Raw genomic sequence first — 26,701 nt, forward strand, 5'->3', positions numbered from 1 at the left:
GTCGAATAGCAGGTACTACTGTATACTTGTCAGATATTCCCGGGACTGTATATCAACAATTGGACAATTGGTCGTTTGATGTGGTAGCCGTAGGGGGATCATGTTCAGAGGTTCGAGATTGCTTGGCGGAAGTGGAGAGTGGGCTGTGCAGCTAGCTGCAGCTGCCTGGCGCTTAGGCATTGATTCATGCATGTGTTCCTTAGACCACACGAGATTCGCGAGACTGGACATGTGTATCACAAAATGAGATTGCTGGATAGAGACTATGTTATGACATACTTCAGTGCGTAGTCATTCGAGTTCGCGCAACGCGCCAATACGCTGCCACATTGTAGCTTTCATCTCATTCTTGTTCTGTACATCTCGCTGCCAGTTCTGTTGTTCCAATCCCACTGTTCCAGTCTTCGTATTATACATTCGTATCTCATTATGTTTCGTCGAAAGTCCTTCACTATCTGATAACGCCGTCATTCCGAGTCTGAGCCGGGGGTGGGTAGTTGGGAGGCTCGTATCCGCCTGTCTGCCCATTGTTGCCATAATTCGAGTTGCCATAGTTGTTGCCCGGGTTGTAGTAGTCGTTGTTTTGCCCACCAGAGTAATATGGCTGCGCATTATTGTTGTTGTTGTATGAGTTGTTGTAGCCTTGGTTGTTGTAGCCTTGCTGCATGGGCGGTGGGTTGTTGCTATTGTTATACTTCACAGGACCTCCTGATGTTCCCGGTGCAGCCCAACCTGTGGCACTGTCAGTATCGCATACATCTGTGGAGCATGGGCCATCATACCTGTGCCATAGAATGGCTTTCGTCCAAGCTTTCTTCGGCGTCTCGAGGAAATGCAACTGTGTTTCGTTAGAAAAGCATATTCATTCGAGGAATGCATCAACTTACGCAAACAGGATCAACAGGAGCAGTGCTGCTCCGATAAGAACTGCCAGCAACACCCATCTTCCCCAGCCTCCCCATGCGGTTCTCCTACAGACTCTCCTGCCAAACCGGTTGTAATAACATTGGGTGGCCATATTTAATTGGACGCTGTCGGGTGGTGGACAATTACGATGGGGCCGAGAGTTTGAGTCGTGACTTCAGTTAACATTAAGGTATGCTGTGCATAAAATGGATGAGAAGAGCTTCCGTGCCGACTTGCAGCCCGCTGGCATGGCCTCCGCTTTGATATAACAGCAGAGAGTGGCACACATGATCCCCACAATCGCTGCGGCGCATTGTTGGCAATTGTGACGTAGGGCGTTTGCAGTCGTCATTCAGGATGCACCGCGGCCTCGGCGAGGGCTTAGCAGTGGCGCAGACGGCATGCTTTCACCGTGCTCTTCTTCTGATTGCTCCTTTGCGAACAAATGGATGCGATCGCCAAATGTGCTCAAGACTTGTGGCTTGGGGGTATTTGCAAGAGCGAAACATACCTCCTAGAACACGAGGGAGGTGCTGTGCTGCTGTGTTGCCTTGCTGCCTCAGCGTGTCTTGGCAGATTCCTGTCGCAAATCTCCATTCTCCAGCATCACGCTTTCAGCAAAAGCAACCATCATGATCCACCGCGACCAGAACAACAACACCTGCTGAGGTGCACCGTGCACCGGCGTTGAGAAACTGTTTGTTCGCTGTGGCTGCCAGCGTCGATCGTTTGCGCGCACGAAAAGTTCAGATGAGGTATCCAAACAGACGTGCCAGCAAGCCATTTCCCGGTCAACTTCTCGACTCCTCACAGTTCAAGATCGCGCAATTGGTCCTGACGGGCTGAGGCCTCCAGCGACTGTCGCGCGCGGATGTAGACCTCTCGCGAGGGAGCCACATTGACGATGTCGGCCTCATCGAACGCGTCGCTCTCTGCGCGCGCATTCAGCACTCTGCGCAGTCGGCTGATGATACCACCACGACCTAGCATGGGATGCCTTTCGGGACCTTCTTGCAGCATTGCACGCAGTGAGACCATTTTTGGCCGCTTTCCAGTGAGGGATCGCAGGAGTGGGGCGGCATGACTTGGAAACTCCCTCTCATCAAAGACTCGCGTCTGCGGTGCCCTGTTCGCCGCCTGTTGTGCCATCCTTTTTGTGATACTCATGGAAGCACTCAAAGTCGTGGTACTAGGATGGCCAAATTGACCCATGAGAGTTGCTGCGGACATCGGGCTATTAGGACTCCTGATGCATTTGTGCCGAACTTTCGGACAGCGAAGTCACGCATTCACTCGCACCATCCACGATCCACGTAAGCACGTCCCGAAGCATAACCATCACACTGCCCACAGGCAATGCGCGTGGCCGGAACAGCCACTCATTAACCCACGCAGTACGCATCAGCCACACGCACCGTCCTTGATTGAGTTGACCGCGATACCATGGCGTTGGCGATTTCGTTCGCCTTCTGCGCACCCTCTTCCCCTTTCCCCTCTCATTCTCATAGATATTCAACTGGCACAAGGACTTCACGCTTTGCAGGCAGATCGTGGATCATCTCGCCATTTCTGAAGAAGAATTCGTTATCGAGCACAAAAGCGGACCAGCGATTGTCGAAACGGACGGCTTCGGATCTGACTCTGACAACAGTGGACACCAAAGACACCAAATGTACGCTGATGACAGCATAGCGTGTATATGGATTTATTGCTAAGCTCTTAGCAGTATCATGATTCCCAGCGCACAACAAGTCCAACAGAACAGCGTCATAAGTCCAGTTCACGATCTCTGCTTGACCATTCCACGTCCATGGCGTCTGAACACTGCAAGCTGGAGAGCCATGTCGATTGTTCCTGGCCGAGATGTCACGGACAATGTCAAGAGCCTAATGGAGGACCTGGTCCCGAGTGCCAACTTCTTATACGTCCTTCTCTCGGCCGGCCTCTTTTCTCTGGCGTTGGTGCTCGGAAAGCACGTTTTGCACGTCAGACAGGAAGCCAGATTCATTAGAACGCATTCAAGAACACGCGAAGCATGCGAGAAGGGCATTGCAGGGATCGTGGAAGTGGAAGACGGACGACGTTCGAAGCTTGCAGTGATCTCGAAACTCATTGAGGACATTTCTGCGTGAACGGTCACGATGCTTACGCCATATTTCGCTAGCCATGCCAGCACATCGCAATCGAATTCTTTACGAACGAGATTTTCCCGTCGACAGTATGTCTGATCTGATCTGTATCATGTTTCGAGCAGGGTCCCAAAGTTTAAAGACTGGGAATGAGCTGCAACCGCGGTTGAGCCTATTCTGACCTCGTGGCCTTCCTGCTAACGGCTTGACAGATGACAGAGCACCTACTGTTCCGAAGTAACATCAACTTAATTCCACAGTGGTGCCGCGTCGAAAGTTCTATCGCTGTTACTTGCGATATACGTTTTCATGCGTTGAGACTGACGCCCAAGATTGTGTTTGTTTCGTCATGCACAGGGTCGACTCCATCTACCGAATCGGGGTCTCACGGTTTGGAGCAGTCCACCCAGCCACCCCATCGAGCAGTTTCAAGATTGTCTCCGGTATGAAAAGTAGAACGCCTCGCGGACGGAGCTCGGGTCAACCGGGCGACTTCATGTCAGCATCAGCGTGAAGGCTTCATGTGATGATAAGAAATGGTCCTCGAGGGCTCAATGATATCCGAGCCGAGCGATTTCATCATTCTTCTTCAGCACTTGTCCTTTTGTCGGCTATCATTCGCGCTGAAGTGAACATGAGCCAACATGTCGCTGAGTGATTGTCTCGAACTTCAAGATTACCCTCACTACTATCATCACCAGCCTCAGTTGAAAACACTTAATCTGGAATTCCATAAATTCGTCAACTCCTGCGCTCCGTTACCACCCACAACCAAACGACCAACATTCCCGCGTTCAAACTCCTCGGCGACTTCAAACCCTTCCTCAACAACGTTATCGCCGATATCCCCAACCTCGCCAACCTCAATTTCGACAATGGCGACAACAGCAACCTTAGTATCGAGCGCCGCAGCATCGCCACCACCAAAAGAACACGCGAAACACGAATCACAAACTCTTCCGCTGGACATGAATTTCAATGGCTCGAACTCGGACGTGAGGTCGAGTGGCGTTATGTCGATACGGGCTTCGAGGATGGCTTCTGTAACCGAACAGCGGGAAGAATTCGAAAAGTGTGGATTCCGACCTATCTCCACGGCACACACTGTGACGACTATCACGGGCGGGGAGACTGGGAAGCTCGATCTGGAGGCTGCGGAGAGAGCGAAGAAGCGATCGAGGAGGTTGAAGTGGTGGGTATGTGGCGTACTTTTACTGATTTGCTGTCTAATGGGGCTTGGGTTGGGCCTTTATTTTGGGTTGAGGAAACAGTGATCAAGTGAGCAAGAGCACACGTGCACCTGCCTTCAGGTGAGGGAAAGAATGGCTAATCTACCTTCCGCAGCTTTGACATGAACATCAACTGAAAGATCAACTAAACGGCTCATCATCATGCCGAAAGTGAGATATCAGCCTATTCTTACTGTGGTCATCCACTCACCTCTGCGTGGCTACTCCTCACCTGTTCGGCACGATGGCAACAAATTCAACATGCGAACATTCGCAAGAACGGCAAAATTCCGCGATCTCCTGGTGTTTCTGATGAAAATCCACCACGTTGAGCTGCCAGATGTGCAGATCATGACGAACGGCCAAAACCTCATGGATCAGAAGCCACCTCTAGGGACCCTCCTCATCGAAGTAAGTTATCGCACCTCTCACAAAAAGTATCTCCGACTGACGCGATCCGTCAAATCTCGGCTTCAGGAATCTCCAGGTAGTAAATGTCCTCCCTCGCCCCGGAGTCAAGAAAGGTTTCCGCTGGGATATCACCATCGACCTCGGAAAGTTTTTCCAAGACTCGCACCTCCTCGATTTTTCGAACCAATTCTGCGCCCTGCAAATCCCTGGCACAGAAGCAAAGATGTCAGATATCGTGGAGGAGGCGATCCAGTACTTGACTGAGACTCATAAGCTTGAAGGAGAGCGGTGTATCAAGAGATTGGACAAGAGGTTGAGGTATGGAGCCCGGATCATGTATGACAGTCAATGTCCGGAGGCATATGCGGCCGCGAAAACGCTGGACTGGGTGGGGAGGGATGAGAGGGATCATAATATTCGATTCCATCTCATATTGTGTGATCGGGATAACAAATCTGTCTACTTTGACCAGCTGCTGGGTGATGGAGGGGATTCGGCATGGTATGAGGTGAAGTAAACGGCGGTGGGTTCGGGAAGCAGAGCGGCCTCTCGGATTGTTGCGAGCGCAACTGTAGCACTCGGCGTGGCTACAGACATTGATCGAGAGGGCACTGAGTATTGAAACATGATGAGATGCTGCGAGTTATCGGCAACTCCAAGAGCGAAAGCCGCTGAAAGCCGCCGGCAAAGCAGATTATATTGATCGAAAGACGCATGTCCCGTCCGTAATATCACTCCTCCCGCCACTTTCCCTCTGGGATCTCAACAGTAGCATTCTCATCCCTTGGTCTGCGTCTCCGCACCCTCACATCAACACCACTCTGGTGATGAAACCAACCTCCAAAAACCTTCCACGTCTTATCCTCCAACCCAACAAACTCAAAGTCACGCAGAATAGTCGGGAGAAGTTTGTACATTTCAATATTGGTGATATGTTTTCCGATACAAATCCTCGGTCCCTACCCGAATTGCAACATATGTCTCTCCATCTCATTGGCTTTTTCTACGCCACTTCGTGTCCAGCGTTCAGGTATGAATTGATCTGCGTCTTCGCCGAAGATGTTCTTGTCGAAATTGATGACGCAGGCGTTCATGATTACGCCTTGTCCTTCGGGAAAGAACTCGCCGCAGATGGTTTCTCCGCCTGGAGGGACGACTCGGGGCAGGCCGAGACCGAGGGAGGAATGCATGCGCATTGCTTCGCGGACTACTGCGTGGAGGTAGGGGAGCTTGGTGCAGGCGCTGAATCGCAGAGGGTACGTCAATCGGCCTTCGGCAAAGGCTTGGTCGATTTCGTGGCGTAGTTTCTCGAGGGTTGTAGGGTTTTTGTGAAGGTGGTAGAAGATGCTCGTCAGAGCGATGGCTGTTGTGTCGCTGCCTGCCCAGATCATTGTCCAAATTTCGGCTGTGACATCGAGTTCTGTCCAGTGCTTTTTTGGGTCTGGCGATGTGTTGACGAGATCCAGGAGCCTGTTCAGAAGGTCATTCTTGGGCTTTGATTGCTGCGTCGCACGTTCTTGTAAGCGCTGTTTGACTGCCTTGTGTGATTGCGTGATGACTTCGAAAAAGCCTCTCGCTCCAGTTCTCGTGCTTGGGTAGATCATCTCCGCAGCGAAAATCATTGGCCTCAATGGCTTGGAGATGTAAGTGATGGCAGAAGATAAAGGTGGCATCGTCACCATCAACGCACACCAGTTGTTATAGTCGATATCATCTCCGATGAAACCAAAACCTCCTTGCCTACCATAGAAGATCTCTCCAACGACGTCGAAAGTGTATTTCCTGAGCCAAGCTGACATATCGAACCCTGCTTTCTCTTCCACCAGAAAGTCCATTTTTTCGTAGAAGAGGGCTATCAGGCGGTCCACACAGGGCTCGAATTGCAGAATCGAAGCTTGAGTATACAGCGGAGCCACGATTCGGCGTCTGACTGAATGCTTCGCCTCGTCTCTCTCTTCGAAATTGCCAGCTCGAGGACCGATACTGGGATCGAAGCCAGAGTAGAACTCTGCTTTGGGGAAGACGTTGCCTGGGCCGTATACAGTCTCTATCGCAGCTGGATCGGAAATTTGAATTTGACCTGGTGTGATGCGAACCATCGGCCCATATTTTGCGTGCAATCGGAGATCATTGTGTCCGGCTAAGCCATGTCGTACACGCCAGAAGTACCACACGTCCGATATAGAGGCTAAAAATGGGCCAGGAAAGCGGCTGTAAGGGTGGAAGTAGCGATTGTAGATTGCTCTGCTTACGGCATATGCAATGACGCTCGCAGTGGCAATCTGGATCGCCTCAAAGATTGTCGTTGAATCGAGCAGCTTGAAAGATGGCGTTGGCATGCTGTATGCGCGGTGAACAACAAATTACGTGCTTTTCTGAAAGCTGCGAGTGCTCTTCCGGTCCTCGTGTCTCTGCCTAGTGTAGTGCTGCTCAGCTACTCTGCCTCCAGCCGCAAGGCAGGCGTAAAATTGTCAGCAGTGGGGGAGATGTGCGGCTGCAGTGTAGAACGGCGGAGGCGCAGATCTGTGCTCGTCTTGATTCAGCAGTCGAGGGGCATGTATTGATTCAGATAGCTTTGCCACGTTTCCATACTTTCCAACTGCATTGTGATCCTCCACAATATAACCGGAGGAACCGATGAACTAGGCGAACTGCATTAGTGGCATGCAAAACAGGCGAAACGAGCATGCAGAGGTGGCATGCCCGACGGGAAGCTTGAATCCTCAAAAGCACATCGACGGGCATTCTACAGCAGCAGTCGTCAGCAGGAGACACGCCTCTTCCTTTGATGTTCCACACAACTCACTGCAGGGTCAGCACCCTCGACACCTCGAATTACTCCAGTGCTCGAGAGACAGGTTTTGGGTGATCGGTGGCCCAGGAGCACATGAGCTGCAACCAAATCCTTCTCGCAGCTTCGAACTTTGTCAGAAATCCGCTTTCTGTGGTAAATCGAGGTTGAAGCTTTGTCTCATGACAGTCCCATTTCCTAGAAGGTATCTGAAAGATTTGGCGACGCTCCCGTTAGTGCCGTCGGCGAGTCTAAACCAGCAGAGAGTTCCCCATCTCCTGACCTGCGAAGAACAAGTGGAAAGCTCGCACCCTCTGCTAACACGATAGAGTCCCAGTGCCTCATCGGCGCACAAGAGCAACAGCATGACCCAAGCTGACCGTCTCCAGTCCAGAAGGCAGCCGAAAGCTTTGCCAGAACAGCTTTCTGGTATCCATCCTTATTTTCGCAGACGCAAAGCTCAACCATTGTACACTTCCTTGCTGTCAGGCTTGCATGGTGCGTGCATATAGAAGCACGCTTCGTAGTCGAGAGGCGAGTAGGCGACATATCTGTGGACGACATTCGTGCCTTTGCGTACCTTGCACTGTAACCAAGTCGTAGCATTGTAGGCCGCTTGCACGAGATCATCCTCGCACATCCGGAAACCCGCCAAGCTGCTCTCGATTGTGATGTCCCAGTCTATGTGGACATTACCGTACTGCCACCAGCGATCTCCGCACTTATAGCCTCCTATGCGGTTCTCTTTGCGAAGAATACAGTAATCAGCATTACCTTATCTTGTGTCTACCCGAATGGAAACTTACTCAGCGGATTCTGCTCCAGGTCTCGTCGCATCTGATCAACGCATTGGAGGAGCTCCGTCGAGTTCGCCCGATAAGTATCTGCGAACCAGACCTTCTTCCTAAGTTTCTCCGCCGATGTACAGGTAGCTAGTGCAGCAAAAGCGGCGAGACCTGTCCACTTCATGTTGGACAATGTCGGTTTGGGATGATGTCAGTTTGTCACACAAAGCACAAGAACAGGTACCGAGGAGAGGAAACCTTTTTATCAAAGGGCGTTTTTTTACACAAGCGACAGGTGGTCGAACATAGGCTGTGTGGAGTCTCATAATCTTGTATGTTCGCAGTACCATAGCTCTCACGAAACTTAACTCCGGTCTGTACAGCGATTGCCCCACAGAATAGGCTTCATGAGGTTCCATATCACTGTCTTGCTTTCCACTTCATGTGGAATACGGCTTATGCGGAACTCAGATGCTGCTTTCGCGCGTTGATTGGCTCCGCACACATCCAGAACATGTCCGCACGATCCCGACGCTTTGTGCTTCGCATGGCCCAGCAGAGGAGAAGTTCTGGTAGAAGGCAATGAGTGCTATCGACCTGACAAAGCTTGTGGGAACGAGACCACGTGGGAGTCGGCGTATCCTGTCTTGCTGCAGAAAGGAGGGAGCCTACTGCCGGAAAGCAAAATAGAAACCAGGATTGGAACTGCGTGCCCTTAGGTCCTCGTGTCTCCGTCTTATGCAGCGTAGTCAAGGCGCTCCGTTTTGACATACCGAGAAAGCTGCGGATTCAAGTTCGCGAGAGAGATGGTAAAGTGTCTATGCCTCCGCATTTCCGTTTTCCAGTTGCAACTGGTCGGGTTTGCCATTGTTGGCGTCCATGAGCAACTCATTTCTGAGTGCATAGCAACCTAGTCCAATTTCACATGCATTTCCAGTGTTGTCTCCGCCTCACGCAGCGTAAATTAGGCGCTCTGTGTCGACCAGCGACGCACTTGCGGAATCCAGTTCGCAAGAGAGATCACAAAGTGAGCGTTATTTCCTTCCGTATTGCTGCCCGCAGCTCGGGAGCATGAAATGCCGTCTTGATGAGGTGTCCGCTTATACCATCCGATCAACGGCAGCAACACGATTTGTGTGCTCCTCTGCCAGCGCACTATGCCTGTGGCAATGCAGCATAGCTCGGATGATCATGTAAGATGGTATAGACGGCGGAGCGATGGCGATGGTGTGCCGGTATTACGCCACTAACGTCGCGGCCCCTGCTTTCGTATTGGGCTTTCATGCTGAACGTCTTCCATCACCTTTCTCCGCTCATTCCCAGAGTCTCCACCTGCTGGCGCTGCGGTGAATGAGGAAGCGCGAGTCGTGTGCGCGGCCGTGCTCTGGCGGTGATGATGGCGGCGGCGGGTGGATGATGGGGGGTGGCTGGGTGGATCTGGTGCCAACTCGATAACTCCATCAGCAGCCAGCAAGACGAGGCCACTCTTCAGGCCGCTCCGCCGCGACGACACGTCACACGAACAACAGAAATGCTCGCTAGGAGCGACGCACCACATATCCACTCCCACTGCACACCGCGCTGCAGCAACAACGTCGGCAGATTCCCAGCTGCCCTTCGCGACCGGCCTTCTCATTGGCCCAGCACACAGCTCCTCTAAGCGCCTCATGCCATGCCCGAACTGAGGTGGCCCGACCGACACGATCCCGCTCTCGCCAACCACGCCGACGATACCTCCTCCCCCCCTCCTCCGCCTACCGACATGTCCTCTTCCCAGGAGGGCGAGCGGAAGAGGCATCGTCGCAAGCACCACTCCACCGACGAGCGGGACTCGCGCGACAAGACTTCCCGATCATCGCACAAATCCTCCTCCGCTACCAAGCTCCCGCTCCATTCCTCCACGCGAAAGTCTACCGACCGGGAGCGAGATCCGACAACCTCAGAGAGGAGCGACGCCAGCAGCATCCGAAAGAAGACTGCTTCCATGGCCGTGCCAGAAATGGAGCGTCGCTCAATCAGCGGTGAAGCGCCGAGCTCATATCCGACCTTCAGCAAAGCCCACAGCAGAGAAGCGGTGGGCAGAGACGATGGGAGCAAGACAAAGGCAGATCCCATCACTCCTGATGCCACAGATCTGGGCAGTAACGAGGGACGGCGGAAGAAATCGACCCCCGCACCACCAACACGCGCCCCGCCTAGTCCACCACTCACCGCTGACGAGCCAGAGCCAAGGAGGTCAAGCAGTGGGAGGAGTAAGAGATCGAGCGTGGAGGATGTCAAGCTCAAAACTGACAGCCCGAGAAAGAGCTCAGATGGAGGACTTCGTGCGAGCGGCATGAATGGTGTCAAGAATGCAAAGTCGGGCACGAGTTTGCGGAAAGAGGCACGGTTTGGTTCGGAAATTTCGAGCATGCCAGGGACGTTCCCGGACGAAGAGCGCAAGTCAACACCGGTCAGCAGTTACAGAAGGACTGAGTCGACAACATCACGCGATCGATCTACACTGACCGAAGAGACCACGGACTCGGACGCAACGTCGATTGCACCTGATCGGAAGCCCAGCAGACAGAGCAGGAGACCCGTTCATGTCGTGAACACGCAAGACTACAACTCACATTCTGTGACTGATTCACAGCCGAAGACTCCTGTTCAAGAATATGCCGCACGAGCAACTCCCATCATTGACGTTGGTGCTGCAAATTCGCACCACGGCAGGTCGTTTCCAACACCAATGACTGCGAAGCAAATGCCACCTCCGCCTCCACCTCCCCCGCCTCCGGTGGCAGGTCCGAGAGAAGCCCCGCGCGTGGATTACTTGTTGAAGAACGGCGGCCTGCCCACACCCGTTCCTCGCAGATTAATACAGACCGGATCCCCTGTACAACCTTTTAGCGTGTACCAATCACCAGCACTTGGTCAGACTGCGCCCCTGGAAGAGTATGCTAAAGTGTTCAACTCGCTTCATAAGCGATTGGACGATTACTTGCACGTCTTGCAAGGAAACGGCTCGGTTGCAGTAGCTACCGGATACAAGTCCGTTGCGAGAAGATTGCTGGACAAGCTCTCGCAGGTCTTTGCTCGGGACATCTCCTCACAGCGATGTGACTGTGTCGTGTGTAAAACAACCCCACAGCCCACTCTGTCCGACGAGGAGGATACTGGTATCAGCTGGGGTGAGATCCTGGAATTCGTTGCAGGTCGACGAGAACTTCCGCAATGGCCACCCTTCTCGATCGAACCCGACGACAGCGGTCTTGGCATTTCGGGTGCCACCCAAGCGCCTATGCAGAAATTGGACATCGACGTTCCCGAAGAATACAAAGACCACTACATTCGACAGAATCAGAAGACGAAACGCGCAGTGCAGAGTTGGCTTTCACAACAACCCGAGTACCCCTGCAGCCCTCCTGAAGAGGCAGATGAGGACACTCTCATGTTCGCCATGATGACCAAACTGAACCAATATCAGCGCAACTTATTCATTGCACTCATGCATGGTCAAAGTAGCATTGCATCGTCCAGAGCGCCGACACCTGCAGAACGACCGACGACCTCCTCTACTGCTCTGCGAAGGGCTAAGAAAGCTCTGCAGAGACTCTACCGCTTGGACCGACCGCCACGAGACTGTGAAGCTGCGATGTATCTACTCAACAATCCTACTCTCCACAGCATGCTCGCCACTCTGGCCGAAGTGAACGAAGCAGAATGGGACATCCTCACATCTGGCAGATTCGATGGCTTCCTTTGGTCTGGCGCCGAAGCTGGCTTTCCACCTTCAGCCTCAGCATATGCATCGCCAGCGGCTTCCAGAGGACCCTCAAGGAACCAGAATCATACGCCATTCTCCCGGAACGGAACACCTTTCAGTGGCTTCAGCGCTGTGCCATCACGTGGCCCGACTCCGTTTGAAGGCGAGGCACCGTCTATGTTTCCAACTCGTGGACCGACCCCCGGACCTGGGATGGGCGTTGCGGCGCCTGCTCCAGTGCAGCTCGATGAGGATACCGAGATTGCAGTTGCAGCAGAACTCGAGCGCAACCTTTTCATGGACATGGAGCGCCTGGAGGATGCATTCGAGATCTTGCATGGACGTGCTGAGCTCGTGCGACAGATGCTTAGGGAGCGTTCGGCAGGTCTCGCAGCCCAGGCTCAGACCCGGCGTGGCAGCGGTATCGACCCGATCGGCGTGCGACTGGACACTCCCGCCAGCGGCATCACTGACATCGAAGAAGGCGACGATGATGGGCTGGACGATATGGAGAGTCTGGCACCAGACGACAGTGCTTCGCAAATCAGCAGCAATCGCATGCGACGCCACCGTGATCGCAAACGGACTCCGGCACCAGAAGCTGTTCCCGAAGAGGACGAGAGCGTGTTCGAAGAGCAGCAGGAGCGATCGCGAAGAGAGAAGACGGCCTCGCGAAACAGCGGACGCAAATCTAAGTACTGACAATCAGGGGACCCGACTTCGTCTGCTTCGCCGGTGAAGCCCCCGTTGGCGTCAATGAAGAGGTCGGTGTCCGAGAAACTGGATGATATTTCGAGAACGTACTTTGGTGCTGGTGGGAGTGGTGGTGGAGGTGGCAGCACCCCGCGGAAAGAATGATGAGCATCGTGTGCTGCCAGCGTTTAGCGAAAAAGATTGAGATGAGCGCTACTTCGCTGCTTTCTCTGTGAATATGTGAATGCATAGCGAATGGCGTTTGCACTGAGGATGCCCGTGACAGGGCAAGATGAGATGAGATACGGATACGAGTATATGAGATGAGATGAGATGAACATGGAAAATGTGAATGGTACGCTTGGACGTCTGTCACACATTATACATTTCGAAGGGAGCGACGGCAGAAGGTGGGCCAATGCTGTCATGTTTCGTCAGTATCGCAGCTTAGATAGCTGTAAGAAACAATGTTTTCTCTCGGGTGCCCTTCACTCTCAGTGATGGCGGCAAGTAACGGGATCAAGATCGACAATACAATACCTCTTTCCACAGCGCACGATCACTTGCCGTACGTTCCGTGAAGAAGACAGCACTCTTTCGAGTCTCCCCCAAAATCGACAGCTTGTGCAAGCTTCGGTGCATCGTAACCAATGAGTTCTCTCGGCCAATCGCCCCAGCGCCAGATTTCACCGATCCTAGTCCAAGCACGCAATTGGCATTGCATACCACGCGATAGGACAGACACACGCAAGCACGCACGTTACGTACCATCGGATTGGAGTATAGCGAATCAGAACGACGGGAAGTGAGAGATTGGTTTGCACTGTCTCGCCGTTGAAGCTGTGCTAAGCTTTTAGGCTGAGAGGCTTAGCTAGCAGGTTCGACATGGGATGCTGGAGCTTGTTGAGGTGCAGACAAGGGTGCGCTTCCTGAGAGGGCTGCAGCTGCGTGCGTACGCTGTGTCGTTGTTCGGAAATGCGGCGTGCTGATCGTCGGGTTGGGAGGTGGTTGTGCCACCTTTTTGGGAGGGTCGGAGAGATGGTGTGATTTGAAGACTTCACAGTGATATACTGACCGGGTGGTTTTATGTTTGCGAGTCTCTTCCTATAGTCTTCCTGTCCCATTGCTGCGCCTGAGCTGGATCTGGATCTGGATTTGACAGGACATGGCGGGTTTCACGGTGTCGTCTTTGTGGCGGCGGGATCGCGAACAAAATGGGCAAGCCAATGGAGCGACAGTATCGACAGTCGGAACAGAAGATGAGAAGCATTCCCATGTTCAACAACAGCGGTCGACATCAGAGAACAGTGATCTCGGACCCAATGAGCCCGATTATCTGCAACAACCCAAGGTTGGAGAACTACCGCCTGGAGAAGCAGAAGCTGGAGGAATGGGAAGACATTTGGGATTATTCTCTACGACGTTTTTGATGTGAGTTCCGCCCTCACCCTACTGTCCAAGGTGACGGTCGCAACATATCCTTCCACCCATACTGACACTCACTCTTCTCCCCTCAGCATCGGCCGCATCATCGGCACCGGCATCTTCTCCACTCCCTCGAGCATCACCAAAGGCGTCGGATCTGTCGGAGCAGCCATGATGCTCTGGCTCCTAGGTCTGGGAATCGCTTTCGCAGGACTCTTTATCTGGCTGGAATTAGGCTGCATGATCCCTCGATCTGGCGGCGAAAAAGTCTATCTGGAAGCAGCATATCGACGACCAAAATTATTCGCCACAACAGTCTTCGCTTTCCAGATTGTGCTCTTGGGATTCACTGCTAGCGGATGTGTGATTGCCGTAGAATACATCTACAAAGCCGCCGACAAACTCGCCTCGGAATGGGAAAAACGCGGCGTCGCAATCCTCATCATCACCTTCATCTGCAGCCTCCACGCCTTCATCCCCAACTTCGGTCTTCGCTTCATGAACGCCATCGGAATCATCAAAGTCCTCGTCCTCCTCTTCATCGTCATCACCGGTTTCGTAGTCCTAGGCGGCGGAACCCATATCCAGAATCCTCGAGCCAGTTTCCAAAATTCTTTCGCTGGGACCTCTTCTTCGGGATATCAATGGTCTAATTCCCTTTTCAAAGTTCTAAACAGTTTCGCGGGATACACAAACGCCGCGTACGTTCTTAATGAGGTTCGGAATCCCGTTCGAACGCTCAAAATCGCCGGTCCACTCGGTCTAGGAATCTGCGGAACATTCTACCTCCTCGCCAACGTAGCCTATTTCTCCGCCGCTACACCCTCCGAAGTTGCGAAATCAGGTACGACCGTCGCAGCACTGTTCATGAACAAAGTTTTCGGGCATCAAGGACAACAGGCCATTTCCGTCTTAATCGCCCTCTCAGCATTCGGAAACGTCATGACTGTGACTTTCGCTCAAGCACGCGTGAATCAAGAATTAGCGAAAGAGGGTGTCCTGCCTTGGCCGAAATTCTGGGCGAGTAATTGGCCTTTCGGATCACCTTCTGCCGGACTCTTTCTTCATTGGATCCCCAGCTTTATCGTCATTGTTGCAATCCCCTTCGGCGATGCATATAATTTCATCTTAGATCTGGAAGGCTATCCCGGTTCGGTGATAAATTTCTTCGTCGTGGTGGGGTTCTTTTGGTTGAGGTATAAGAACCCGGAGGTGCTGAGGCCATTTCGATGTTGGTGGCCCGTTGCAGCATTTTATATGGCGGCGCAGATTTTTCAAATGGTGGCGCCGTTTTTGAGACCGCCTGGAGGGAAGGGGGATACGAGTTTGCCGTATTGGCTTTCCAGTGTGGTGGGGATTGCGGTTCTGGTCACGGGCGCAATGTGGTGGGCTACGTGGAGGAAAGTTTTGCCCGCTGTTGGGAGGTATGATTTGGTTCCGGAGAGGGAGAGGTTGGATGATGGGACGAATGTTGTGGTTTATAAGAAGGTAAAGCGAGGTTGAGGTGCTGGAAGACTGCTTTGTTAGCCTAGCATGAGAATTGGCTTCGTACCTGTAAGATGCTGAGAAGGAGCTCTGCGGTCTTGTCTCTGCTCTTGTGCCCGTGATCCACGTTAGCAGCCTTTCGCCAGATGCACATTGATCATAACTCGCGACTTGTGGTGGGTGTCCAGGGGATGACCAGAGCCACCAACTCTATGCACAGATTTTCATGCTTGTCATTATTATGTTCAATTCATCAAATCATATACTTTCCTCCTCAGTCCTCCCTCACCCCTCCTCCAGCGGCCAGTAGCCTCCAACGTAATCAAAATCCTGCTCAAAACCAGGCACCAGCTCCTCCAACGGCCTAGGCTCAATATCATCCAACAACGTACAAAACGTTACATGTCCCTCATCCATTGTCTCTTTCCCCGGAAAATCATATTGCCTCCCATCAAATCCGATTCTTACATTCACCACCTTTTCATGCTGTTCTTCAAAATCACTCTTCTTGTAAACTTGATATACTCCTCCATTTTCTTCGCGGTGCCATTTCATCACCTCTTTTGCCATCGTCTTGAGTGCTCCACCGTGCATGAACATCGGGCGGCCGTCAGGATGATACTGCAGAAATGAATGCCCGCAGTAGAATTTCTCCGGTCCAGCAACTGTTCCAACACTAGTGAGAAACTTCGAAGGCTTTCCATATTTCGTTTTCAGGGCATGCCACGCGAAGCGGAAAGTGTCTTTGTCGCCGAGAAGAATGCTGAAGTAGGGAGATTCGGCTTCAAATTCTCCCTTTTCGTCGACTGAAGGCGCATTCATCCATGCTGAGAGTTGAAGGTGATACCAGAATTTGCGTTTGTCGACGAGGAGTTGCCCGGACTCTTGCTCGTATTCGTTCATGCGACATTCCGTGTTGGTAATGGACCAGATGGGATTGTCGGGACGAGTTCGAGCGATGTCGGGCCAGAAGATGGTGCCGTATTCAAGGTACTCGGTAGAGTTCCAGAGCAACTCTGGAGCGAGGATGGGAATATTATCAGAATCGAGGAGGAGTGGTTCGGCGAAGCGGGTATTGATCATGGCGGCGGTTTTGAGCTGATCTGAGTGGCGGCATGTTAGCAGAAGGAGTTTTGGAAGAAACCAGGACACTCACAATTAGTCTTCCCGGGAACCGCAACATAAGACGATTTGAATATGTTGTGCTCGCCTGATAGATCATTGAAGGTGATGGTTGGCATCAGATCAGTCAATGTCTTCTTCTTCTCGTCCGTCATCTCGTATCCCCAATAATGGATCTCAACAGGTAACTGCGATCGCAGGAGAAAGAGTTTCCTCAAAACGACCACGATTTTCTTGATGCTCTTTCCACCCACGATCACTATTCCACGACCCTTGAAGCGATGCGAGTGCTCGCTCCACGGCATGAACCCGGTCTGTACGTGAGACTGCCATCTGGCTCTCTCTGAGTCGAGATGTGCTTGTGGGTAAGGAGTCTTGGTCCATGAAAGGTTCACTCCTCCCCATCCCTCGCCTTCGCCAGGAAATTGGAAGTTGACCTTTTTCAGATCGGGCCACGTACATGTCGATTTGCAAGTCTCGAAATCAACACCAGGAAGTTTCAACACATCCTGAAAGTGTGGAAGAAACTCGTCGGCATGAGAGAATTTGTGCGCATCTTCGCGGATCGCGTGTGGTTCGTCGAATGTCACCTCAGACGCAGCATGCTCGGGTATGCTGTCTTCCAAGGTTGTCTCGCTGCTCGTTGGAGTCTGCTCGTTTTCGTCATCGCTGTTCTCGATTTTCTCGATCGCAGACTGCGCTGCTGGCACTGCTTCGCCTCCATGCTCAATTGTCGCTCCAGGTGGGAGCTTCTGATCTTTCCATGCCGGGTCCCCAAAGTGCTGTTGTGCCTGGTTTCCTAGCTTCCGCCAGGCAGAGCCATCTCCTCCCCGTGTAGTATACCAAATCAGCAGCAGACTGAAAAGTGTTGCTAAGCCTAGCCTGGGCAGACTACAGATTGTCTGCCTCCGAGACGTGGGCGCAAGCATCGCTAAACCGCGTCCGCAAGGGCATGGGCAATACTGAAAAGGTCGGTGACTTACAGTCAGTGGACAGGAGAGAGAAAGAGCGCGTTCACGATTGCTACAAGAGAAGTCGGACTACCGAGGAATCGCGTTCCTGGAGACTTTTGTGGCGCGTAGTGTGCCCCATTCGCAGAGGTCTGCTTCTGGACAAGATCGCTTGCGCACAGGATGAGAGGCTGAAAGCCAAGCCTGGACCACCCTCTCAGACGCCTACCGAACATGTGAAGATGCGGAGAAGTCCAGCGTCCGAGGCTGCCAATCAGCGCCTTCTGCAGTGAGATTGATGCCAAGCTGTCATGTCAAAACTGTCTTCAATTGGCGAACCTCCATGCGTTGAAATTGGCTTGCGCTTGGTGAACCTCGATGTTTCTCTTCTTCAGATTAGTGGCCTCCATGTGAAAGTCGCAAAGGCTGGATGAGGTGGCGTTGTGCACGTCGCTGGTCTGGGCAAGAACGGCGGAAGTTGTGATCGCCTGCCTGCCTCCGCGTTTGACTGCAGCTTCCCCAGCTTGTGTAGAACAAGCCTCTCTGGCAGTCGGACGAGACTCCGTGTCTGCACGATGTGACAAACAACCATGCACTCAGACAGGATGGTCAGAGAACATGACGAACAGCTCCAGAGCCGTTGCAAACGCTGACCAGGACACACAAAGTCTACATGGTCTTGGCGACGCTCTGACCCGCGGTGTACCCTACGTAGCGGCAAAAGGAAACCACACTCGATGATCGCTCTGGTTTCATCATCTGGCACGGGATTCCAGCAAGACCTCAACTGCTCCCTTCACACCTCCTTCTCATACATGCTGCAAGACGGGCGAGAGAGCACGCTGCCGCCCCCTGTACTGACAATGCGGTTACTTTTGTGGCCGCCGCAGACGCCGGCAAACTGCATTCCAACCTGGTTCGGACGGGCCCTATAGCTGGGATCATGCTCCGTATGAATTCCGTGATTTGCGCATCGCTCCTCTTCAAACATGCGACCATCCGGGAGTTGTTTGTTCAAGGTGAACCGCGTGCGCTATAGGCGGTGCTGAACGCTGTTTGCAAGTACCTCCCATCTCCTTTCTCAATAATTCCCAAATCTCTTCCGAGGCAAACAGGACTGGTGGTGGTTTAACAGGCACATGGAAGCGACACCAGAGACTGCGGTCTAGCACACGCGCACGAGACCAGCAGCAAAGATGGGCGGACATCTCGCCTGCCACGATTGCCCACGCCATTTCGCAGACAGGAACGAGCTTGAGCATGTGAGCATGCCCAGACCCACACCAGCAATGATCATGGAATGGTATGCTGACCATGTCTCTCCCATCCTCAGCACAAGCTCACCCACCTACCATTGACTGTCCGCTGCCTGTGCTGTCCACGGTATTTCACCACGTTCTTCGGCATGGTCGTCCACCTCGAATCCGGCATATGCGAATCTGGAGTGAACCTTTCCTTCCTCAACCGCCTGGCAGCGCAGTGCTTCCAGTGGAAGAAGTATCTGAGCAAGGAGTACCGCAACGAGTTGTTGGCAGGTGATACTGGATATCGTGAGGTCTCGGCACAGCCGTTCAAATGTCCGAGATGCGAAGAGGCGTTTCCATTGCTCAGTAGCATGTTTCAGCATATCTGGAGCCCGGCTTGTGGGCAGGGACAGAGAGGCGGCGCAATCGGGAAGTTGAGGAGGTGGATCGAGAAGCGGACGTACAGAATGCGCTCGCGTTGATCGTGAGGAGACGGAGGTCGACTTCGATGGGATGCAGTATTCTGCTCGGGTCCTCTGTTCGTTCGGGAGATCTCTTCAGAATCTAGCGACGATACAGAAGATCGTTGTGTTGCAGAAGGCGGCGGCGAAGGGTCGGAGCTGGCCGAGTTCGAAAGAAATGCTGTCTATTGATCGTGTCAGTTGGCTCGCAAAGGAGCTATCAAGAAATTCAGGAACCGGAAATGCCGCCTGGATCATCGAATCTGGCATTTCTCTGGCTGTTGATTATGCATCTGTCTCTTTTTGGTGGCCTTGTACCTCGAACGCCGACCGGCCTGCAATGCGATTCCGCTCAGAACACAAGGCAATCGAAGATCCGCTTATTTACCACCCTCATGGCCATAGGCAGCCTCATTCAGCTTCTTGCCGAACGGAGCACCACCTCCCTTATGCGCGTCCGACTTTTGTGACGCGTGGTTCTCCTTGAAGTACTCGGTGTCGACGCCTTTGGGGTTCTCCTGCCTTGATCGCGTGTCTTCCGCGTCACCTACGCAGTCTTAGCACGCAGTCCAGATTCGAAGAATGTAAACTCGCTGTGTCGAGCGGAGCATAGGTTCCGTGTTCGACGTACTTTGCTCACCTAGCTTGGTTGCTATGCCTGGAGCGTGTGTCTTGGATCCTCCAGCTCGAGAGTATGCGTTGGCAATGTTTTGTGTTCCATGCGTCTCAAACCTGGACTGTACGTTAGCAAAGCTTACTCATGCATTGAGAGCAGATGGTGGCCGCGGACATGTTCTCTCTCGTAGCAAAGTAGACGATGGCGCCCGTGAGGCCAGCTCCGGCGATGATGTTGGGGCCGGTGAGGAACTTCGACATGGCGATTGTTTATTGATGAGTAGATAGCTCTTGGCTGCGTTATCTTTCGAGATTTGTAGAAGACAAAAGCAAAAGTCTGATCTTCTTCACACAATGTATCGAAGTACTGTCCAATGTCATCCGCTCAACAAAGGGCAGACATCAATAGGTCATCATGGCATCGTCATTGACCTGGGCTAGCTCCGAACCCAATCTGATCGCCAAGACAACGAAGCTTTGGCCTACTGTCGGCGTTTGAGCTTCAACTGCCGACGAATCGATCGCGGGGCAGTCGCGTCAAAATTTTGGAGAGATTGAGGTTGTGACGAAAGGCTATACCTGAGCTCAAGACATTGACCCATACGATCTCACTCTGTCCAACAAAACACAATCCTCACCACCACCATGGCGTCCGCACCGACACGTCTCACAGTCCTCATCTCCGGCTCCGGCACAAACCTCCAAGCCCTCATCGACGCCTCGACCTCCACCCCACCAACCCTCCCCAACACCCAAATCATCCGTGTGCTCTCCGACCGCAAATCCGCCTACGGCCTCACACGAGCCGAAAATGCCAACATCCCCTCCACATATTTCCCCTGGCTTCCCTACAAAAAAGCCTACCCAGACAACCCCTCCGATCCAACATGCAGCGAAGCTCGTCAAAAATACGACGCGGCACTCGCTGAAGAGGTCCTAAAAGATGAACCTCAAATGATCGTTTGCGCGGGGTTTATGCGCATCTTAACCCCCTCATTCCTCGACCCGATTGCAGCGCAGAACATCCCAATCATAAATCTCCATCCTTCTTTGCCGGGGGATCTAGTTGGGGCGGGGTGTATTGAGCGGGCTTGGGAGGAATTTCAACAGAAAAAGAGGGAGAAGACCGGAGTGATGGTGCATTATGTGATAAGAGAAGTGGATTTGGGGGAGCCGATTGTGTGGGAAGAGGTTGATATGAAGGGGTGTGAGAAGGTGGAGGATTTGGTTGGACGGGTGAGGGAGAAGGAGCATGGGATTATTGTTGAGGGGGCGAGGAGGGTTGTGGAGGGGTTGCGGAAGAAGCAAGATGGGCTATGATTTGGCTTCCTGGAGGCCCTCGAGGCCTGAGGAAGATGAGAGGAAAGGGTGTAATTCTGGAGTGTGACCTCAGTGTTTTGAGTGGCAGCCATGCGCTATCTGGAGACGAGGGGGATTTCTGGGAATCCCACGATTCGGCATGCCGTCTCCATTGGCGAACATGGCTCTGGGAGCGTGCGGCTCCGGTAGCTGATGGCACCATGTCTACGAAATACGACACGATGCCGAACGGGAAACTACGGCGTTCGACAAAAATTTTCCAGAGATCAAGAGGGGCTACCCCGAGTCGTCGAAACTTGAGTCTGAATAGCCCACAAAGTCTACACGCCAGCTATATCAAAACTCGAATGGGTATAGATTGAGGACTTCGCGTAGTCCTCTCTGCCCACTGAGCAATTTGGCCACGTAGTGTTCGAGTGGTGTGGCTCATATTCTGTAACTTGCAATAGAGCACATGGTTTTGTCTGGCGGAAAATTGCTATCGCTACATGAAAGACTTTACGAGCATCCTTGATATCGGCGACCAAGGTTTTTCACACTCAACATTGATCAGTTCGTCGACATGATTCGGCCTCCCATCGAAAGCCAACACGTTGCTTTCAGCCGACCTTCTGGAATCCTCTCTGCAGGCCAGGCCTCGGCAGTTCAACAACCCTCACGTTCATCACTTGCTGGATGCCACCTCTGCGCTCCTTCAATGCGCGTACGTCACTTCTTTCGACACAACAGAGGCATAATTGCGACAATCAATGCGGTCTGCCAATCAGTGGGCCCATATTGACGCTTTTAAACCGCATTCAGCTTTCTCCTGGAGCAGATTGTCGCCTGGGTTCAGGATGGAAACTTTGCCCATCAGGTTTGTGACCTCCTCGGTCGAAGAAGTGGACGGCTCCGGCGCACTTGGGAACGACGGCAAGGAGCCGGATGATGGCTCTTCTGAGCGAGTTATCGATGGCAGTTCCGTGTTTCCATCGGGTGCCTCGTTTCCCAGCTTGGCTTCGCCTTTAGCCCAGCGTATGAGCAGATCCTGTGCCATCTCGTGATAGCTTGTCGAACAGCCAAGTGGCGTGCACTGGAGCAGCCCCACGAGAGCGAACGGCTCGTTACGCTTCAGCTTTTTCTTCAGCCACCAAGATCCTTCTTTCCATGTCGCCGATTCGTCCCACTGCAGGCCTTGCCACAGCGAATCGACTAAGTGGGCCACGACTGGGTCACTTGCGACGGTATCGATGCCCTCGCAGACCAGCGGGAAGAGGTGAAAATTGAACAGGTCCTGATCTTCGCCGTCGAAGCAATCGTTAACTGTGTTCAAATTGTCTGTTGATGGATCTCTGATGATGGTCTCGAGATCGAGGGACTCGTATCTGGGGTATCGAATCTCTGCTGGCGTGAATGCGGCTCCTGTGTAGAACGCTGTGAAAGCAATGTACTGGCCCAGCTCTGACGCGATGACTTGGAAAAGCCTTGAGGCGGCACCGCCACCCTCTTGCTTCCGCTCGACCATAGCTTGTGCGAAATGGTCTCGCTCCAGTGAAGTCATTTCTCGCCATAGACGCTCCCGCCATTCATCGGCCGTCTCGAGCTCCTTCAGTTCTCTTGGAAAACTGGCATAGGCTGGCAGAAATACCAGTCCAGCCAAGACTTTACTTGTGATCTTGTGCCAAGTTGACAGATACCCATCTCGCTCGGCTGGTTGCAGACTGCGCAGCTTTTCTGCGTTGAATGGTTGCATGCCAAAGTACTCAAACCGCTGGGCCAGACTTATGCTCTTATCAAAATCATCGTATTGTCGACCCTTGGCCGGCCGTAGTGGCTGGGGCAACTGATTTGGGACAATTGCTTGCGAGCCGGTAAGAAAGTCGTGCGACGGATGTGGTAGCAGTGGTTTAGGGCTGCTTTCCACTTGCTTGGCATGAGAAGAGAGACTGAAGCCTTGCTGAGCGACGGGCTTGGAGGGATGCTCCAAGAGCGCCGCCATTCTCGAGACTCGCGGTTGCAATAGTGGAGCCAGCGGGAGTCTCGCGTCTGGCGCATACTGCACATTGCCGTTGCTTTGCTCAATTAGTTGGTTGACTGGTGCCGCTTCTAGTGGGCGGGATTTGCATGGAGTCCCAATAAGCAACGAGGCTTGTGGAATATCTTTCTGTTTCTCACCACTCCTCAAGCTGTGTCGAATTTGCTGAGTTGTCGAATCTTGTGTTGATGAGCTGGGGGTGACCGGGTTGCCCGCGCTCCTCAAATTGTATCGATGCTGTTGGACAACCGGCATGTGGGTCACTCGTTCTGTCGAAGGCGCCTTCATCGATGGCACAACCCAAGAGAAACGTTCTGTTCTACTTGTCGTCTCCTTCGCTCCAGCCGGAGCCACCCCGGGAAGTTTGGACACTGCCTTCGATGTTGTCAACTTGGGCACCTGAGCGTCTCGTACAGGAGTGAAAGCTGAAGTCATCTTCGATTTCCTCCGATAGTTGCTCATCGCTTCTTCCGGCAGTGGCAACTGTACTCCATCCCCGATCCAGGCAACCTCTCCATAGAGGTCCAACACTTCTCTCAGCGCGTGCAGATTGCCTCCGATAACCTGCGCCGAACAAGCGATGAAATAGTCCTTCACTGCTTGGGATTGAAATGCCCATTTCCTGTTTGCTGCCTTCCTCCTCTCGGGTCCCGAACTGCCACGGCTGAAAGGTACACGTGCGATAGCAAAGAGGGACTTGCCATCTGCCCGAATGCATTTCGCCCAGTTCAATATGGTGATGTTGCGTTTGCCTGGATCTTGCGCTTCTAGCTTGCTGCGGTCGAGGGCAGGCATGTAGAGCGCCTTGATGCGTGCGTTTAGGTCCCACTCCTTGGGCGCCATTGTGATCAAGAACAACAAGACATGAGAGGTGGTAACTTTGATGTAGTGTTACGTGGAAGTTTCGAGCGCGTCCAAAGCGCGCTTGCTGCTGGTTGTTGTGCAGGTGAAGCACGCTAGCAGCTTGGCTGCATTAAAAGTGAGGTTAGGAAAGTGCAGCTGCGATAAGACTTTACTTCACTCCAAGATGAGTCTACCATAGATCTCATGACCAAAAATGCCAGCACAAAGCGCCATTATCTATCGTCGTAGTTGAGGTCAAGATGTTCGCAGAGAGCTAGATGTGTACCTGCCAGTTACATACAGCATCTGAGCACAGCATCTTCACGTACTGTGCCGAGATGAGTTACAAATGAGAGCTTCATAAGTTGATGAGCTGATTATGTAGCCCGCCCACGGTCGGGAGGATTGAGTGGTGACTGCGATGATCTATACAAGTTTTATACAGTGGTCAATCAGCGTGGCTTCATTACCTATGTCTGTCAGTGGCCACGTGTGGATACTGAACAGTACAATCGGTGGCTTTTACTTGAGGACTTGACGAATATTTCGGGGCAGCGACCTGGAGGAAGAACGGAGGAGGGACAGGACCGTGAGCTCTGCCTGAGTTCGGTGGCGGGCGTGACTCAATGTGACAATGTCAAGCACTATACTGTCGTCGTTGTCATAGCCATGATCCTCGTACTCACCACATGCTGTGCAGCAGTGCGGAGCCGCACACACGCATTGCATAATCTCTGATGCCCGAACAAGCCACGCAAGTCGTCAAGCGACACGCTGCGTCTGGCATCTGCCTGGCGTTGGGCTGAGCAGATGCAGGGAAGCAGGAAAAGATTCCGTCGGCGTGAGGCTCTCGTCAAGCAGCGATTCGTGCTCGAGCGGAGGAAGCAGTATCTGGTTGACAGCTCCGTGCTGCATTCCCGGAACCAGACTTTCGATTCCCCGCTGATATCGAAGCAATCCTGCAGCGCGGTTGAGTCCGGATGAGGTATAATGTCGGGAGGCGATACTTCCTTAAACCGATAGGTCAGCATCATCAGATCGTGGGTGCGTCGACATGCGTTGTCCATTCCTGGACTGACAGATCATCTAGATCAGGGATAAACAACGCATAAGCTATTCCGATCGACTTGATCGCGAAACAACGCTTTTCGTCTCGAGAGACCCATCGTGGTTATGCAGGAGGTCATTGCTACGGATTGTGTTTTTCTTTCCGCGATCCATGCAACAGGAAGGTTGTAGCGATGAAGTATACGAACCGAGCAGAGTGCGAGCGTCGTCAACTTTAGTCAGCAGCAAGATCGGAGGATGGTCCACATGAGGTCCTGAAGAGGTGTTCGCATCGAGTCATGTCCGATGCTTAGCTTGCTGTCATGCTGGGTCTTGACGAGATCGCCGACCAGCATCGTGTGTTTCACGATCTACATCTTGACGGCAACAGATTCTGTCGATTGTCGGACTTCGAGTTCCTGACGAATGCTTCTGACGATGGCATTCTGCTCTTGGCTCCGTGAATTATTCAATACAAAAGGGGTCAGGCTCAGGATCCGTCTCTTCCGCATATCGTCAATCGAGGCGAAGTTGTCCCGAAACGCGATCGTAGATCAGTCTTGGGTTATAATTCGGCACTGCAATTGTGCGTCATGTTCTCGACTCGCCTATGTGTTCCTAATAACGGATACGAAGCTATCGCGGAGTTGTTGTTGATCTCTGATCAGCACTCGAAAGGCCGGACAGAATATTCAAGATGTTGAGATATCGCCAGTATTCACTCGAGGTGAACTCAGCCGCCAAGGAAAACAACCAGATGCTAGAAAATGTTCGTGCTGTGCACTGTGAAAAGAGATACTTCCCACAGCGATTCATCGCCGTTGCCATAGGCGGAGGACATGGAAAGAGGTCAGACCAGCACATTAGCAAGTCCGAATCTCTCACCGAGACCATCGTGCTCGGCTCGCGATCGCTCATTCAGAGCGATCATTCTTCCGAAAATGCTGGCGGAGATGAGGTGGCTGGAGCCGGCGGTGATTGTATAGCATGCCGGCCATTCGAAGAAGAAGCCGGACAGTTCTCTATGGCCGACCGAACGTTTCCGCGAAATGGTCTTGTTGCGCCGTTTCGTAGCTCGCGTTCGAGGGCACGTCCTGTGCCTCCACTTGTCGATCAACTCCACCCCGCCCCCGTCGCTTTTTCGCACCTCATCTTCTGCGCCACAGAGCAGAAGGTGAGTGGCGCTGTTTCGAGTGGTAGCACGAATACCTCAACTTGACGCTGCCTTGCATGCCTACAGACGGGGGTCGACTCGGGCAGCATGTGTCGTGCGTTGGAGTTCTGCGAGGAGGAGCAGGTCATCGTCATTAGCCTTCTACTTGCTCAAGACCCCTGGCTGCCGGAGGTGCATTGCCGTGCAATAGACGCACCAATGCACACTCTCCTGGGATCACGACTGACGAGCATACCCTAGCTGCATGAGAACGCGTTCGCCAAATGGCGAGGCACAGGTGGTGCTTGGCGGCAGCAGCTTGCTGGAAGC

At 52.8% G+C, this 26,701-nt stretch overlaps 10 protein-coding genes across 10 annotated transcripts; 4 read left to right on the forward strand and 6 right to left on the reverse strand.

Annotated features, from left to right (window-relative positions):
- Positions 1–451: 451 nt before the first annotated feature.
- On the reverse strand, positions 452–1,018 carry CKM354_001276400 (uncharacterized protein; the record flags this gene model as incomplete). The annotated part of the gene is made up of 3 exons (XM_044808289.1): positions 452–732; positions 783–838; positions 888–1,018. 3 exons carry the CDS (start codon positions 1,016–1,018, stop codon positions 452–454), a joined length of 468 nt encoding a protein of 155 aa, XP_044664224.1.
- A 2,892-nt stretch (positions 1,019–3,910) lies between these two features.
- On the forward strand, positions 3,911–5,192 carry CKM354_001276500 (uncharacterized protein; the record flags this gene model as incomplete). Its single annotated transcript, XM_044808290.1, has 2 exons — positions 3,911–4,227; positions 4,742–5,192. 2 exons carry the CDS (start codon positions 3,911–3,913, stop codon positions 5,190–5,192), a joined length of 768 nt encoding a protein of 255 aa, XP_044664225.1.
- Positions 5,193–5,406: 214 nt separating this feature from the next.
- Positions 5,407–7,014, reverse strand: CKM354_001276600 (uncharacterized protein; the record flags this gene model as incomplete). Its single annotated transcript, XM_044808291.1, has 2 exons — positions 5,407–5,458; positions 5,639–7,014. 2 exons carry the CDS (start codon positions 7,012–7,014, stop codon positions 5,407–5,409), a joined length of 1,428 nt encoding a protein of 475 aa, XP_044664226.1.
- Positions 7,015–7,926: 912 nt separating this feature from the next.
- On the reverse strand, positions 7,927–8,435 carry CKM354_001276700 (uncharacterized protein; the record flags this gene model as incomplete). The annotated part of the gene is made up of 2 exons (XM_044808292.1): positions 7,927–8,210; positions 8,273–8,435. 2 exons carry the CDS (start codon positions 8,433–8,435, stop codon positions 7,927–7,929), a joined length of 447 nt encoding a protein of 148 aa, XP_044664227.1.
- A 1,488-nt stretch (positions 8,436–9,923) lies between these two features.
- On the forward strand, positions 9,924–12,701 carry CKM354_001276800 (uncharacterized protein; the record flags this gene model as incomplete). The annotated part of the gene is made up of 1 exon (XM_044808293.1): positions 9,924–12,701. The coding sequence occupies one exon, from the start codon at positions 9,924–9,926 to the stop codon at positions 12,699–12,701; it is 2,778 nt and encodes a 925-aa protein (XP_044664228.1).
- A 1,156-nt stretch (positions 12,702–13,857) lies between these two features.
- Positions 13,858–15,620, forward strand: CKM354_001276900 (uncharacterized protein; the record flags this gene model as incomplete). The annotated part of the gene is made up of 2 exons (XM_044808294.1): positions 13,858–14,123; positions 14,210–15,620. The coding sequence occupies 2 exons, from the start codon at positions 13,858–13,860 to the stop codon at positions 15,618–15,620; spliced, it is 1,677 nt and encodes a 558-aa protein (XP_044664229.1).
- Positions 15,621–15,887: 267 nt separating this feature from the next.
- On the reverse strand, positions 15,888–17,653 carry CKM354_001277000 (uncharacterized protein; the record flags this gene model as incomplete). The annotated part of the gene is made up of 2 exons (XM_044808295.1): positions 15,888–16,705; positions 16,759–17,653. 2 exons carry the CDS (start codon positions 17,651–17,653, stop codon positions 15,888–15,890), a joined length of 1,713 nt encoding a protein of 570 aa, XP_044664230.1.
- Positions 17,654–19,759: 2,106 nt separating this feature from the next.
- On the reverse strand, positions 19,760–20,255 carry CKM354_001277100 (uncharacterized protein; the record flags this gene model as incomplete). The annotated part of the gene is made up of 3 exons (XM_044808296.1): positions 19,760–19,926; positions 20,011–20,111; positions 20,170–20,255. The coding sequence occupies 3 exons, from the start codon at positions 20,253–20,255 to the stop codon at positions 19,760–19,762; spliced, it is 354 nt and encodes a 117-aa protein (XP_044664231.1).
- Positions 20,256–20,639: 384 nt separating this feature from the next.
- Positions 20,640–21,314, forward strand: CKM354_001277200 (phosphoribosylglycinamide formyltransferase; the record flags this gene model as incomplete). Its single annotated transcript, XM_044808297.1, has 1 exon — positions 20,640–21,314. The coding sequence occupies one exon, from the start codon at positions 20,640–20,642 to the stop codon at positions 21,312–21,314; it is 675 nt and encodes a 224-aa protein (XP_044664232.1).
- A 763-nt stretch (positions 21,315–22,077) lies between these two features.
- Positions 22,078–24,171, reverse strand: CKM354_001277300 (uncharacterized protein; the record flags this gene model as incomplete). Its single annotated transcript, XM_044808298.1, has 1 exon — positions 22,078–24,171. One exon carries the CDS (start codon positions 24,169–24,171, stop codon positions 22,078–22,080), a length of 2,094 nt encoding a protein of 697 aa, XP_044664233.1.
- Between the last annotated feature and the right edge of the window lie 2,530 nt (positions 24,172–26,701).

The sequence above is a fragment of the Cercospora kikuchii genome, assembly GCF_019650295.1.
Source record: "Cercospora kikuchii DNA, contig_00009, whole genome shotgun sequence".
Taxonomy (NCBI): Eukaryota; Fungi; Ascomycota; class Dothideomycetes; order Mycosphaerellales; family Mycosphaerellaceae; genus Cercospora; species Cercospora kikuchii.